The 16,088-nt window shown below is 39.9% G+C and overlaps 1 protein-coding gene across 1 annotated transcript in view; it reads left to right on the top strand.

Annotated features, from left to right (window-relative positions):
* Positions 1-16,088, top strand: part of LMLN (leishmanolysin-like (metallopeptidase M8 family)) — a 73,504-nt gene that overhangs the window by 38,918 nt on the left and 18,498 nt on the right. Inside the window, exons 12-14 of the mRNA XM_011961246.1 lie at positions 2,180-2,256; positions 5,804-5,914; positions 15,620-15,752. Of these exons, the coding sequence (XP_011816636.1) occupies positions 2,180-2,256; positions 5,804-5,914; positions 15,620-15,752 (321 nt within the window). The remainder of the gene's footprint in view (positions 1-2,179; positions 2,257-5,803; positions 5,915-15,619; positions 15,753-16,088) is intronic.

Raw genomic sequence — 16,088 nt, 5'->3', positions numbered from 1 at the left:
TTCCTTCCTTCCTTCCTTCCTTCCTTCCTTCCTTCCTTCCTTCTCCTTTCTTTCCTTTTCCTTTTCTTTTTTCTTTCCTTTCTTCTCTTTCTTTCTGTCTTACTTCACTTGCCCAGGCTAGAGTAGAGTGGCGTGATTTCAGTTCACTGCAGCCTCAACTGCCTGGGCTCAAATGGTTCTCCCACCTCAGCCTCCTGGGTAGCTAGGAATACAGGCATGTGCCACCACACCCAGCTGATTTTCTTTTTGTACTTTCAGTAGAGATGGTTTCACCATGTTGCCCAGGCTTAACTCAAACTCATGGACTCAAGCAGTTCACCCGCCTCAGCGGCCCGAAGTGTGGGGTTACAGGCGTGCACCTCCGCGCCTGGCCGCTCTAGCATTTCTTTACCTTCAGCATCGGCAGTAATAATAACCCATGGTAGCTGCATGGGGATTGTAAATCTGAGTATTGAGGACGGGGTAAAATGTACATTGACTTGTGAGAACCCTACAGTAAACATTGGCGTGCAGAGTCTCTGGCTACACCGAGCAGCACATTGCACACAGTACAGCATTTTTGTATTGCTGTGTTTGGCTCTCTTAGTATACTTTGCATTTAGGCTTCATCACAAAATAGTCACATGCAGGGAAAATCAATGAACCAACGTGATTCCATGTTATACTGATGCCATTCCCTTATTTACTAATTTCACATGAGCTCATTCACACTGCGGAAACACATACTTTCACAGAATAAACTGTATTCTTGGATCTACTCATTTTTTCTCTATGAATGTAGCATAACAGTTCTGTGTTAATGAACAACTGTGGTTTAAATTTTGTATTTTAGAAAATGTAATGAGCAACTTATTTATATCTGTGATACCCCAGGATGGGGTTTCAGTTGGTGTTTTTAGATTCAACTAAGCAGTCAAACCCACAGGACCTAATCAAGCCACGCTGAGAAAAGATTCCCTTAGAGAAGGATATTAGAAGGAACACCCAGCCCGCCAGCACGGCAGAGCCAGGCGTTCCTCTTGTGCTCCACATGGCAGTGGAGGGGCTGTCATCTGTGCCTCTCCCCCTCCCCTGCAGCTCAAGACCACAATAGACAGATGGGAGGACCAGCCTGGCTGAGAAAGATCATGTCCAAAGAAGAACCAGTATCTGTTTATTTTTAGAGATCTGCTTAATTAGATAGTAGCAGCTTATATACATCATGCCTAAAGTTAATAAAATGATAGAAGGAATGAAATGAATGCTTGTCATTACTGTCAGAGTAACAATGATGGGAACTTATGGAAGACACGTATATTTATTCCTTCCATGGGAAGTTTGGCTTTTTTTTTTTTTCCTTAAGAAATTTTCTCAAGTGACTCCCTTAAGAAAGCTGTAGATTGGCCAGAAATGAAAGTTTGTGCCTTTCAGCAGAAGCTCTGAAAGTAGTAATTACATTAACTTCTCTCAAATCAATTTTGTGTCCTTGAACTATTTTTTTTTTTTTTTGAAACATGGTATCACAGTACTTGAGATGGCCATCTGGTGTGCAATGGAAAGATTTAAAGAATACTCAGAAGTGTCCAAAGATGAAATAAGCTCCGTCAGAGGCAGTAAAGTCCTCATCATTAGGTGACCTCCTGATAGGAATTGTATGATATGAATTAAAATATTGGGTAGATGGTAGAGCTTGATGATGTTTTAGACCTTTCAAGGAAGTCCGTTTACCCTGTGACTCTGTCACACTTGTTTTCATGTTAGCACATGTTTCTGTGATCACAGAGTTGAAGGTTATGAAAACATTTTCAGTGTAATTCAGACAGCTGTTCTCCCTGACCCCAAATTATCTGTGCATTTGCCTCATTCACCCACTTTGCTTTACCTGGAGAGTATACTCTTTCTGTAGTATTTCTGTTTCCATATAGATTTATCTTCATTCCTCACAGAGTTCTAAATGCCAGTTGCCTGCCATTCCAAGGGAATCGCACACAATGGAAACACTTTGGGCAGAAAGTAGATTTCACTTCAAGGTTCAGTCTAGTCATTTTAAAGGTTTATGTATTTCACCGCTTTTAAATGAATGTCTTGTCAGCCCCTCACAGCTGCAACATTTTAAATATATATGTCAGAGGAATTACAGAAAGTATTAGGAGTTGCAGAGAATCTCATTTTCCAGTTAAACTCTGTTGGTGATTTTCAGAATGAAGCGATGACTGGTTCTCACACTCAGAATCGAGTACTCTCTCGGATCACTCTGGCATTAATGGAGGACACTGGGTAAGACAGCTGTGACAATAGGATATGAATTGTTTATTAAAATGAAATTAATACTGAGCTCATAGCTTAAGAAAATGCTGACATTTTATGCTGAAGCAAAATATACTTATTAATTATTTGAATCTTGTACAGTTAGCTGTCTGTTATTCATACCAACTCCATTCATTCATTCATTCAATAAATACTTCTGTTGGTTGTTTGTTTTAAAATAGGGTCTCACTCCTGTTGCACAAGGTGGAGTGCAGTGGCAATCTGGACTCACTAATCCTGGACTTCCCGGGCTCAAGCAATCCTCCCACCTCAGCCTCCTGAGTAGCTGGGACTACAGGCACGTGCCACTGTGCCTGGCTAATTTTTTGTATTTTAAATAGAGATGGGGTTTTGTTATGTTGCCCAGGTTGTTCACAAACTTCTGGGCTCAAATGATCCACCCACCTTGACCTCTCCCAAAGTGCTGGGATTACAGGCCTGAGCCACCTCACCTGGCCACAATAAATGTTTGAGGCTCCGAGACATAGTAATAATTAGGACAAAATCCATGATATTATTTGTTTTTGAATAAGCAGAGGCTGAGCCAATATCAAGGAAAGACTAAATAATTTTTAAATTACTTTTTTTTTTTTAATAAAACAGTAGAACTTTCAGGTGAAGCCATGAAATACTGTTTAGTTTATTTTTTTAAGTAGAGACAAGGTCTCACTATATTGCCCAGGCTGGTCCCAAACTCCTGGGCTCAAGCAAGCCTCCTGCCTTGGCCTCCCAAAGTGCTGGGATTACAGGAATGAGCCACCATGCCTGGCAGAAATACTGTTTTTAAATGAAAGCTTTTATACAACCCCTACATATCAAAATAAATTAAAGCTGCTTTAGTAGAAGCATTGTAATCTCTTACTCTTTCTAAGACAGTCTGAGAGAAAATTAGAAAATTGAATCAAATTTGAAAATTAATGGCAGAGGTGCCATTAAAACCATGAAAATTGTTGACACTACCTTCACTGTTGAGAGGTCAAAGAGGTGTAAGGATTTAAACATATAGAGGTTATTCTTTTTTTTTTTTTTTTGAGACGGAGTCTTGCTCTGTCACCCAGGCTGGAGTGCAGTGACGTAATCTTGGCTCACTACAACCTCCACCTCTCAGGGTCAAGCGATTCTCCTGCCTCAGCCTCCTGAGTAGCTGGGACTACAGGTGTGCATCACTATAGATGGGGTTTCACCATGTTGGCCAGGCTGGTCTGGAACTCCTGACCTCAGGTGATCCACCCACAGTGCTGGGATTATAGGCATGAGCCACCGTGCCCAGCATATCTCATTGAGTTTTATGAGACTTAAATGAGTTAATATTTGTAAAGCCCTTTTGTACAGTGCTTGGCACACTGTAAGTGCCAACTAAGTATGAGCATTATATAAAAAACCGAGCTAAAGACTCATGAAACAAGACTTACTCTTGCTACCTCAGTGCAGTCCTTTATCGTATTGAGTTTTTAAAGAGAGAGAAAGAAATGTTAATCAAGATCTGCTAAGTGGATTTCACAACTCACTAATACTACTCAGAAACTCCTGTTTCTAAAGCCCCCTCTACTGCCTCACTAGTGCTCATTCTTCTGAGTTTAGCTAAAGTTGCTTCCTCAGAAAAACCTTTCCGAATTCTTCATACTAACTTAGGTTTTTCTGTTACTATGTTCCCTGTTAGCATCATATACTTCTCCTTTGGAATACTCATCACACTTCAAATGTTTTGTTTTAATATCTGTCTTCCCTACTAGATCTTCATGAGAGCAGTTTCTGTTTATGTGTTTACTACTGTAGCCTTCATTTAACAAGGTGCTTACCATGTGACAAATGCTTAATAACTGTTGACTGCTAATACGGAAAGACCTGCAAAGAAACAGTTATCAAGAGGGTCTCATGATGTGTAGCTGGAGTGCCCACCTGGTGATGGAATAACAGCGCTGATAGGATATTCTGCACTCACCAACATGCACCTTCACAAAGGAGTCTACTTACTCTACACTTTATTCACAGGGCTAAGGGCTTCTGAGCCTGAGCACCTGCTAAAATAATTGTTAGTGGACAGCACTAGGGGCACTGTCACTGTCTGGACAGTTTGACCCTGCTGTGACACCAAGGTAGCTGGGAACGTAACTCACACTGTAGTTGTAGAAGTTGCAGGCATTTTGGCGTTGGAGCGCTGCGACTCTTTCAGTTTCTCTCTGAGTGAGACCTTTGTTCTTTGACAGGAGAGAAGTTTTGGAAGATGCTACATTACATATTTGTTTGATTTTGTATTAAGGTGATATAAGTGGAGAGGATAATTCTTATCTCCCCAATTTTTGAGCCTATTTTTTTTAATATTATTGTTTTTTATTACATTTTTTATTATAGAGATGGGGTTTCACCACGTTGCCCAGGCTGGTCTCAAACTCCTGAGCTAAAGCGATCCGCCCACCTTGGCCTCACTAAGTGCTGGGATTACAGGCGTGAGCCACTGCGCCCAGCCCTGAGCCTATGTTTTTATTTACTGTTTTGATAATGCTAAAGGAACAAAATATAATACATACAGGTAAGAGACTATTTTGTATAATTTTATAATTTTTGCAAGCTAATCTTGTCTCTAAAAATAAATACAAACTAAAACAAACTGATTGCCTTCGATTAAATTTGTCTGGAAACTCAGTCAGTACTTTCTTTTTTCTGTTGTTAGAACTTTTTCTTTTGTGACAAGGTCTCACTCTGTTTCCCGGGCTGGAGTGCCGTGGCATGATCCTGGGCGGAGGCGATCCTGCCACCTCAGCCTCCCAGGTAGCTGAGACTGTAAGTACACACCACTGCACACCTGGCTAACTTTTTGTATTTTTAGTAGAGACAGGGTCTCACCATGTTGGCCAGGCTGGTCTCGAACTCCCAACCTGAAATGATCCAACCACCTCAGCCTCCCAAAGTCCTGGAGTTACAAGTGTGAGTCACCGTGCCCAGCTAGGACATTTAAAAAGTATTGGACATAGGCTGGGCACAGTGGCTCACACCTGTAATCCCAGCACTTTGGGAGGCCGAGGCGGGTGGATCACCTGAGGTCAGGAGTTCAAGACCAGTGTGGCAAACATGGTGAAACCCCGTCTCTACTAAAAATGCAAAAATTAGCCAGACATGGTGGCAGGCGCCTGTAGTCCCAGCTACTCAGGAGGCTGAGGCAGGAGAATCACCTGAACCCAAGAGGCAGAGCTTCCGGCAAGCCGGGATCGTGCCACTGCACTCCAGCCTGGGTGACAGAGCAAGACCCTGTCTCAAAGTAAAATAAAGTGAAAATTACAATAGAAACGTGTTTTGTTTTGTTATGTAAAAATGTAAAAGTATTTAATACCTCGTCATAAGCCTGGTTATTGAATCCCTGTGTAGCAGTCCCTGCTCTGGAAGAATCATCACTTATAGTGATGGCCTCCAGAATCTTTCTCAAGGTCCTAAGGTGCTCGCTGTTGAGATTCTCAGTTGTTGTGCTAGAGTTGTTTTTAAAAGGACAGCAATAAAAGTTGCTTTGTTTTTTATTCCACAGCTGGTATAAAGCAAATTACAGCATGGCTGAGAAGTTAGACTGGGGCCGAGGAATGGGCTGTGACTTTGTCAGGAAGAGCTGTAAATTCTGGATTGATCAGCAGAGACAAAAGTAAGAATGCATTTCCTCACAGTGTCATTGATTACACAGTTCCTTTCTGATTTTATGCTTTATCCCAAGCCTAAAATGCTAACTATTTTCAAAATGTAGTCTGAGCAGTTCAATTTTACAATATATAGAAAACCACCTGTAGATGGTTGGTAATAAGATTGTAAGAAGTAGCTAAGTATTGTTTTTAATCATATACTAAAGAGATCCACAGTGAGGGGCCCAGAGCCATGAACATTTCTGTTCAGCTTATTATAACTCATAAATATAGATATTTTACAAACCTTTTGTTTCCTCTGTCATTTGTGTTGTTTTCTTCAGAGAATGCACCTGTAAGTATAGATGCAAATATTGATTCAGTATCAAAAAAAGGCACTTTTGAATAGGAATTTCCAAATCCAGATGTGTATCATAATCACCTAGCAAGCTTTTAAAAATTACAGAGTAAGTTTGACATCTATCTGTATATCATCTATACAGACATATATCATACATACATACAATACAGATATATATCAGACATATATACAATACAGACATATATCAGACATATATACAATACAGACATATACATATATATAATACATACACATATATTCAATAAGACATATATATCAGACATATATACAATACAGACATGTATCAGACATATATACAATACAGACATATACATATATACAATACAGACATATACATATATTCAATAAGACATATATCAGACATATATACAATACACACATGTATCAGACATATATACAATACAGTTGTTCTTTGGTAACCATGGAGGATTGCTTCCAGGACTCCACAGATAACAAAATCCATGGATGCTTACATAAAAGTTCCTTATATAAAATGGAATAGTATTTGCATATAACCTGTGTATGTCCTCCTGTATACTTTAAATTACCTCTAGGTTATTTATAATATATAATACAATATAAATGCTATGGGAATAGTTGTTATACTGTATTGTTTAGGGAAAAATGACAAGGAAAAAAGTGCCCATGTTCAGTATAGGTGCAAGCATCCTTTTTTCCCTGAATTTTTCTTTTCTTTTTTTTTCTTTTGAGACAGAGTCTCACTCTGTTGCCCAGGCTGGAGTACAGTGGCGCAATCTCAGCTCACTGCCACCTCTGCCTACCAGGTTCAAGCGATTCTCGTGCCTCAGCCTCCTGAATAGCTGTCATTATAGGTGTGCGCCACCACTCCTGGCTAATTTTTGTATTTTTAGTAGAGACAGGATTTTGCCGTGTTGGCCAGGCTGGCTCACGCCTGTAATCCCAGCACTTTGGGAGGCCGAGCTGGGTGGGTCACTTGAGGTCAGGAGTTCAAGACCAGCCTGGCCAACGTGGTGAAACCCCATCTCTACTAAAAATATAAAAATTAGCCAGGCGTGGTGGCGGGCACCTGTAACCCCAGCTACTCAGGAGGCTGAGGCAGGGAACAGCTTGAATCCAGGAGGCAGAGGTTGCAGTGAGCCGAGATCGCACCACTGTACTCCAGCCTAGGTGACAAAGTGAAGCTCTATCTCAAAAAAGACAAAACAACAACAACAACAAAAATGCTATGTGAATGAATTCATATTGTATGTGAACTTTTGAGCATGGCTTTTTTTACTCAGCATAATCCTCTGGAAATTCATCCAGGTTGTTGTATATATCAATAATTTGACTTTTTGTGGCTGGTGAATATTTCGCAGTGTGATATACCGCAGTTGGTTTAAAAATTCACACTTTGAAGGACATCTGGATTGTTTCCAGTTCTGGGCTATTATGAATGAAGTTGCTGTGAACATCTATGTACAGGTTTGTGTGTGAACATACATCTTTATTTTTCCAGAAAAAGTGCCAGGAATGCAGTTGCTGGCTCATTAAGTAATTGCAGGTTTAGTTTTGTAAGAAACTGCTAAACTTTTTAATTCCCAGCAGTGACGTGTAAGTGATACAGTTTCTCCACATGTTTGCCAGCATTTGGCGTTGTCACAATTTTTTGTTTAATCGATTCTGATAGGAGTGTAGTGATATTTTATTTTGGTTTTAATTTGTGTTTCCCTAATGTCTAATGATGTTGAACCTCTTTTCATGTGCTTACTCGCTAATTATATATCCTCTTTGGCAAACTGTCTCTTCATCTTTTTTTTTTTTTTTGAGACGGGGAGTTTCGCTCTGTTGCCCAAATGTCTAATGATGTTGAACCTCTTTTCATGTGCTTACTCGCTAATTATATATCCTCTTTGGCAAACTGTCTCTTCATCTTTTTTTTTTTTTTTTTAGACGGAGTTTCGCTCTGTTGCCCAGGCTGGAGTACAGTGGCACGATCTTGGCTCACTGTAACCTCTGCCTCCCGGGTTCAAGTGACTCTTCTGCCTCAGCCTCCAGAGTAACTGGGACTATAGGCACATGCCACTATGTCCGGCTAATTTTTGTATTTTTAGTAGAGATGGGGTTTTACCATGTTGGCCAGGCTGGTCTCGAACTCCTGACCTCGTGATCCACCCGCCTCAGCCTCTGAAAGTGCTAGGATTACAGGCGTGAGCCACCACACCCAGCCTCTTCATCTCTTAAGCCAATTTTCTAATTGGATTGTTTTTTACTGTTGAGTTTTGAGAGTTCTTCATGTATTCTGTGTAGTAGTCCTTTGTCAGATATGTGGTTTGCAAATATTTTCTCCCAGTTCATAGCTTGTCTTTTTATCCTTTTAACAGGGGCTTTTGTAGGGCAAATGGTTTTAGTTTTGACAAAGTCCAGAATATCAGTTTGTCCTCTTATTGTGTCTTTGACGTCAAGTCTAAGAAGTCGTTGCCAAGCTCTAGCTCTTGAAAGTTTTCTTATGTTTTTTTTCAAAAGTTTTATAGTTTTACACTTTACATTTAAGTCCATGATTCATTTGAGTTAAGTTTTGTATAAGGTGGGAGACTTAGATCAAGGTTTGTTTCTTTGTGTACAGATGGGCAATTGCTTTGGCACCATTTGTGGGAAAGGCTGTCTTTCCTTCGTGGAATTGCTTTCGTGCCTTTGGCAGAAACAGTCAGTTGGGTGTATTTGTGGTGATCTGTTTCTGTTTCTGGGTTTTCCGTTCTGTTCCAGTGATCCCCGTGTCTGTGTCTCCACCAGTAACACACAGCCCTTCATTACTGTAATTATTTAGTGAGTCTTGAAATTGGGTAGACTGATTCTTTCCACTTTATTTTAAAATTGTTCTGGCTGTTTTGGTTCCTTTGCATTTCCGTATACATTTTACAATAATCTTGTCTGTATCTGCCAAAAAACTTGCAGGGATTTTGCTAGGAGCTGCATTAACCCTGTGTGTCAATTTGAGGAGAATTGACATTTTTAGTGTGTTGAGTTTTCCAATCCATAAACATGGGAGAAAACATTCAGTCTTTCATTATTAAATATAATGTTAGCTGCAGATTTTTATACATGTTCTTTATACGTGTTTTTATACATGTTCTTTATCTTTTATACATGTTGAGAAAGTAGCTCTCTATTCCTGTGTGTCTGAGAGCTTTAATCATGAATGGATATTGCCTTCTGTCAAATGCTTTTTCTACTTTAGTTGATATGCATAATCATGTGATTTTTTTCGCCTGTTAATATGGTGGATTTCATTGGTTGATTTTCAAATATTAAATCACCTTTGCATTCCTGGAGTAAACCCCACTTGGTCATGGCATATAGTTATTTCTATATGTTGCTGAATTCTATGGACTATTATTTTGTTGTGGATTTTTGTTTCTGTATTTGTGATGTATACAGATCTGGAGTTTTCTCTTTTTTCCCCAATTATTTTACCTTTAATTAATCAGTATGGCTCTCAGAACAATTATATTGTGTCAGTTAAGCTTGATCTTTTTCAAATCTGACACATTTTGAAAAACAGATATATCCTTCCAGTAAGAGAGACTTAAAAAATAATAGAAGAAGAAAAGTTATGAAATACATAATAATTATTACTAAACGAGCAAATAATGGGCTCCCCTGTCATACTTAATATTGGCTTAATTTAAATTATTATTTGTGGCCAGACATGGTGGCTCACGCTTGTAATCCTAGCACTTTGGGAGGCTGAGGCAGGCTGACTGCTTGAGCCCAGGAGTTCAAGACTAGCCTGGACAACATGGCGAAAGCCCATCTCTACAAAAATGTACAAAAATGAGGTGGGTGTGGTGGCACATGCCTGTAGTCCCAGCTACTCAGGAGGCTGAAGCAGGAGGATCACTTGAGCCTGGAAGCTCGAGGCTGCAGTGAGCTATGACTACGCCACAGCATTTCATCCTGGGTAGCAGAGTAAGACCCCATCTCTAAATAAATAAATACATGATTTATGTAATACTCTGAAGTAATAAATCCTAGGATATAATGAGGTGTTTATCATGCTTTATTTTTATTTTGATTTAGTTCAAAATATTTTTCTTTTAATTCAAAACTCTTGTGTCACTTCAAGTTCAAAATATTTTTAACTTTCTCTTAAGATTTCTTCTTTGACCACTGTATTATTTAAAAGTGCTTTGTTTAATTTCCAGCTATTTTGAGATATTCCAGTTATCTTTCTGTTATTGATTTCTAGTTTAATTCCATTATTGTAAGAAAGCAAACCTTTTTCCTCAGCCTTTCGAGTAACTGGGACTACAGGCGCACACCACCACACCTAGCTAAATTTTTATATTTTTGTAGAGACAGGGTTTCACTGTATTGCTGAGGCTAGTCTTGAACTCCTGGGGTCTAGCAATCTGCCCACCTTGGCCTCTCAAAGTACTGTGATTACAGTCGTGAGCCACTGTGCCTGGCCTATTTTTCTGTTCTTTTTTATTTTTTAAGATGGAATCTCACTCTGTGGCTGGGCTGGAGTGCAGTGGCCGGATCTCAGCTCACTGCAAGCTCCGCCTCCCGGGTTCACACCATTCTCCTACCTCAGCCTCCTGAGTAGCTGGGACTACAGGTGCCCACCACCGCACCCGGCTAGGTTTTTTTTTTTTGTATTTTTTAGTAGAGACGGGGTTTCACCATGTTAGCCAGGATGGTCTCGATCTCCTGACCTCATGATCCGCCCGACTCGGCCTCCCAAAGTGCTGGGATTACAGTCGTGAGCCACTGTGCCTGGCCTATTTTTCTGTTCTTAATCTCGATTTTTGAGCTTATTGATTGGAGATATTTCCTGTTTCTAATGTAGCTGTTTGTTTCTATACATTTTCCTCTCAGCATTTCTTTAGCTTTGTCTCACAAATTTCAATGTATTTTTATTTTCATTCAGTTCAATATATTTTTAAAAATTTTTCTTTGAGATTCTTCTTTGACCCATGGATTATTTAGAAGTGTTGTTTAGTATACAAGTATTTGGAAATTTTTCTGTTATTTTTTGTTGTTGAATTGTACTTGGAGAATATATGCTGTATGATTTGAGTTATTTTAAATTTGTTCAGGTTTGTTTTATGGCCCAAGATATGGTCTTATCTTGTTATTTTTTTTTAATTTTTTAAATTTTTTGGAGATGGAGTTTCACTCTGCCACCCAGGCTGAGGTGCAGTGGTACGATCTTGGCTCACTTCAGCCTCTGGTGCTGAGTTCAAGTTCTTCTCCTGCCTCAGCCTTCCAAGTAGCTGGGACTACCAGCGGCCGCCACCACGCCCGGCTAATTTTTTGTATTTTTAGTAGAGACGGGGCTTCATCCTGTTTACCAGGCAGGTCTTAAACTCCTGACCTCAGCTGATCCACCTGCCTTGGCTTCTTCCCAAAGTGTTGGGATTACAGGCGTGAGCCACCATGTCCGGCCAGTCTTATACACGTTTCATGGGCACTTGAAAAGAATGTACATTCTGACACTGGGTGGAGTGTCGTGTAAATGTCAGTTACATCCTGTTGGTTGATGGTGTCAAGTCCTTCTTCACGTTGGGTGGAGTGTCGTGTAAATGTCAGTTACATCCTGTTGGTTGATGGTGTTAAGTCCTTGAGGTTGGGTGGAGTGTTGTGTAAATGTCAGTTACATCCTGTTGGTTGATGGTGTTAAGTCCTTGACGTTGGGTGGAGTGTTGTGTAAATGTCGGTTACATCCTGTTGGTTGATGGTGTTAAGTCCTTCTATATCCTTGCTGATTTCCTGCCTAGTTGGTCTATCAGTTGTTGAGAGAATTCACCACCACGTCAGTCTTTGAGTCCTGAAGTCCTTGACTAGTGTGACTTCTCTCTACCCTTCAGAGTCGTCTTTTATTTCTTTAATTTACAGAGACTGGGTTTTTAGTTGTACTTAGAGGGAGGAATAGGGAAAAGCCTATCTAGTCCATCTTCCAGGAATTAGAAGTGGTACTTATATTTCTCTTTTTATATTTAAAAAAATTTCCCCTGGTGGGTCAGGTATGGTGTGGTGGCTCACACCTGTAATCCCAGCACCTTGGGAAGAGGGAAGATTGCTTGAGCCCCGGAGTTTGAGACCAGCCTAGGCGACATGACCCTATCTCTACAAAGTAAAAAAATTAGCCTGGCATGGTGGCATGGCCCTGTAGTCCCAGCTCCTTGGGGGCTGTGGTGTGAGGATCCCTTGAGCCCAGGAGGTCACAACTGTGGTGAGCTGTGATCATGCCACTGCAATCCAGTGTGGGTGACGGCAAGACCCCGTTGCAAAAAAAAAAAAAAAGAAAAAAAGAAAATGTATTCTCATCTTTTCTTACCTGCGTTAGGTCATAAAGCAATTTAAATCACTTGTAGTTTCTACTAAGGAGTCTGACCTCTGGGTTGTAACCCTAATGTGAAGATAATAGGCAGTAGCCGGAAGCACCGGCAGCCACTCTGGGGACAGCTTGTTAACCCTGCACTACAGCCTGATCTGCCAGTTAGGGGTTCTCAAATTTTGCTGCTTATGAAAATCATCTAGAGAACTTGAAAATCTCTGCATACCCAGGTTACAAATTAAATCATGACTGTGCTAAGAGCCAGGCACTAGCATTGTGTGAGTTTGTTTTACTAAATTCCCGAGTGATCTTACTGTGTAATGGAGTTTGGGAACCACTGTCCCGGTGTGTCAGGGGAAGTCTGTAATTCACACTGCAGCGGCAAGAGCTCAGGGAGGTTTTTGTTCATTTTTCTGTTAACAGTTGCAACTCTGTTTATTCCCCTTTTGATCCCAATTATAGCATCACCTAAGACCAGAAACAGAAGGGACTTCTACTTCTTTATTCTTAAAAACCAAAGCCGTGGGTCCCCTGAATTCTCTTCTATCCTTTGATTCATAAGCCAGGGCCAGCAAGGCTTTTTTTTTTTAAAAGTCCAAATAGTAAATGTTTTAGGTTTTGAGGGTTGTTACAATCTGTGTCACAACTACTTACCTCTGCTCTTATACAGCAAGAGGCAAAACAAATGGGCATGACCATGTTCCTGTCATCTTCCCCATCTCTACAAAAAGTAAGTGAGCATGATGGCACATGCTCGTAGTCCCACTTGCTTGGGAGGCTGAGGTGGGAGGATTGCTTGAGCCCAGAAGATCAAGGCTGCAGTGAGCTATGGTTGTGCGGTTGTGCCACTGCACTCCAGCCTGGGCAACGAGACCCTGTTTTAAAAACAAAAAATCGACAAGAAAAAAAACAGACTGTGGTCAGGATTTGACCGAAGAGTTGAGTTTGCTGACCCCTGTCATAATCATTCAAATGTCCCACTTGGGAGCACTGAAGTTCAGAATCATTCACAGGATAGAAGCCATCTTCCGGCAGCACAGACCCAGTCTGCCTGTGTGTACGTTAGGGATTCCAGTGCGGCGGCTCTTGAGCACAGGAGCCGATGCCTAACTTCTGGGCTTCGTCAACTGTGACTCTTCTCCATTGTTGGGAAACTAGTGTGAGAAGGGGTTGGTTGAGTGAGCATAGGCAGAACCATACTTATTTGAATCACTTCAATCTACACATACTTAAAATAAGGTTCTTTCTATGTTTGAAGCAACTAAAACTGATAAACCACCCAACTCCTCTGCCTAGCTCATTTGATGTGAATATTGACTCTAGAGCTATACTGTCTAATGTGGTACCATTAGCCACATGTGGCTGAACTTATATTTAAATTAGTTAAAGTTAAATACCATTTAAAATTTAGTTCCTCAGGGCCAGGCACGGTGGCCCATGACTGTAATCCCAGCACTTTGGGAGGCTGAGGTGGGCAGATCGCGAGGTCCAGAGATCGAGACCATCCTGGCTAACATAGTGAAACCCCATCTCTACTAAAAATACAAAAATTAGCCGGGTGTAATTGTGGTGGCAGGCGCCTGTAGTCCCAGCTACTCAGGAGGCTGAGGCAGGAGAATCGCTTGAACCTGGGAGGCAGAGCTTGCAGCGAACCAAGATCGCGCCACTGCACTCCAGCCTGGCGACAGAGCAAAACTCCGTCTCAAAAAAAAAAAGAAAAAAAAAAAATTAGTTGCTCAGTTAACTGGTCACCTTTCAAGTGACATACATGATCGATGGCTACCACATCGGGCAGCACAGACAGAGACCTTTTGTAGCTCTCTTGACGGTGCTTCTCTGGAATTTGTAAACCATGAATCTTAGACAGCTCTAACTTTGGAATGTTTAAAATCACTAACTTTTAACTTCTTTTTTCTTCTTTGTTCATTTAGCCAAAACTCATTTTATGTAATTTAAAGTAAATATAATATGCCTTTTGGTTTTAGACAAAAAACAGAAATGACTTTCATGGTATCAAGAAAGTAACTGATTAAGAACTATTGGAATATGAACCTCCATATTCATTCGAAGCTTTATCATGGGAAGTTAAAATATTGCCTTATATGAAGATTTTATGAAAATGGTATAAGCTGCAGAAATTACATTTATTGAGTAGCCTGCATGTGCCAGGCACTGAGTGCTTTGCGGTTGAAGTCAGGAAAGTTAAGTAACTTCCACAGAAGTGTGGCTGGTGCTGGTGTTTGAACCCAGACCTGTGCGATTACTTCCAAACCTTTGCTTTCCTGTTATACTGTGCTGCTTCCAATTTGCTGAAAACTGTGGTAAGTATTTTGTATGTTTCATCTTAGGAAGCTGTAACTCCCTAAAGATGTATGCTGATACACTGTGTTCATTTAAGTAAGACAATTCCTCAATTTTCCTTAAAGTAAGAATTATTTAATACAGGCTTTTTTTCCTTAAGAAATATGTGGAAGAAGAGGAATATTGTCAATGATTCTATTACAGTTTGGTAGATCAGTATTAACAGGATTTCTGTTATTTAGGAATACTGAGATTTCATTTATAAAATTGCTATTATGATATTAATATAATTTTTATATTGTAAATTGTCAATTTGATGACTGCTAAGAATTACAGGTTGTTTGAAGGTTGTTTTTGCAAGACAGTGCAACAGATTCTAATATCTTTTAATAATTTACATGCCCTTTTTTCAAATTTTATTTTCAAGATTACATTTAATGGAACAGAACAAGTTGGTAACAATTAGGAATATTCACATAATCTTTATTTTGCACAGGAAAATAAGATTGTCTGGTGAAGGTGGTCAGTTAAACAAACTGTCAGATTATTGAATAGAGAAAATTTCACTCTTTGTAGCTGCAGGGCAGAGGGGACCTTACCGCCATCTCTTTCTGAGAATCCCATTTGTTAATTATGAAGGTTTGTATTTTTAGGCCAGGATCTGGATTTCCATTTGTTGGCTGTTTAATGGACTTGCAATATTTTCTTTAAAGTTTGATACCGTGGTATTTTCTTTGTTTGCAGGAGGCAGATGCTGAGCCCTTACTGTGACACGCTCAGAAGTAACCCACTGCAGTTAACTTGCAGACAGGACCAGAGAGCAGTTGCAGTGTGTAATTTGCAGAAGTTCCCTAAACCTTTACCACAGGAATACCAGGTAAAATGGGTCTGGGGCACAATTGTAGGAATCAGCTTTTCAAAAGTAGTCTCCATTGTAATTAAAAGAGTAAATTCTCTTAAGCTTCTTAATTTATAAGGCCCTGTTTGTTTTCCATAAGTTAGAAAAAAAATGGAATAATGCTTCCATTTCTTTATAACTAATGTCCTAATTGATAGCACTTAGTTAAACTCTAGCAGTGTCTTATAATAATGGCAAGAAGAATTTGAATATTTGATCTGTTTTTACCTGTTTATGTTTTCTAATTGTTTCCAAAATCTTGCTATTTAAATTCCTCTAATCTACACAGAAAAAAATTTTTTTTTTTTTTTTTTT

Source organism: Colobus angolensis, unplaced genomic scaffold (assembly GCF_000951035.1).
Source record: "Colobus angolensis palliatus isolate OR3802 unplaced genomic scaffold, Cang.pa_1.0 Scaffold54, whole genome shotgun sequence".
NCBI classification, from domain to species: domain Eukaryota; kingdom Metazoa; phylum Chordata; class Mammalia; order Primates; family Cercopithecidae; genus Colobus; species Colobus angolensis.
This window is presented reverse-complemented; position numbering and strand designations above follow the sequence as displayed.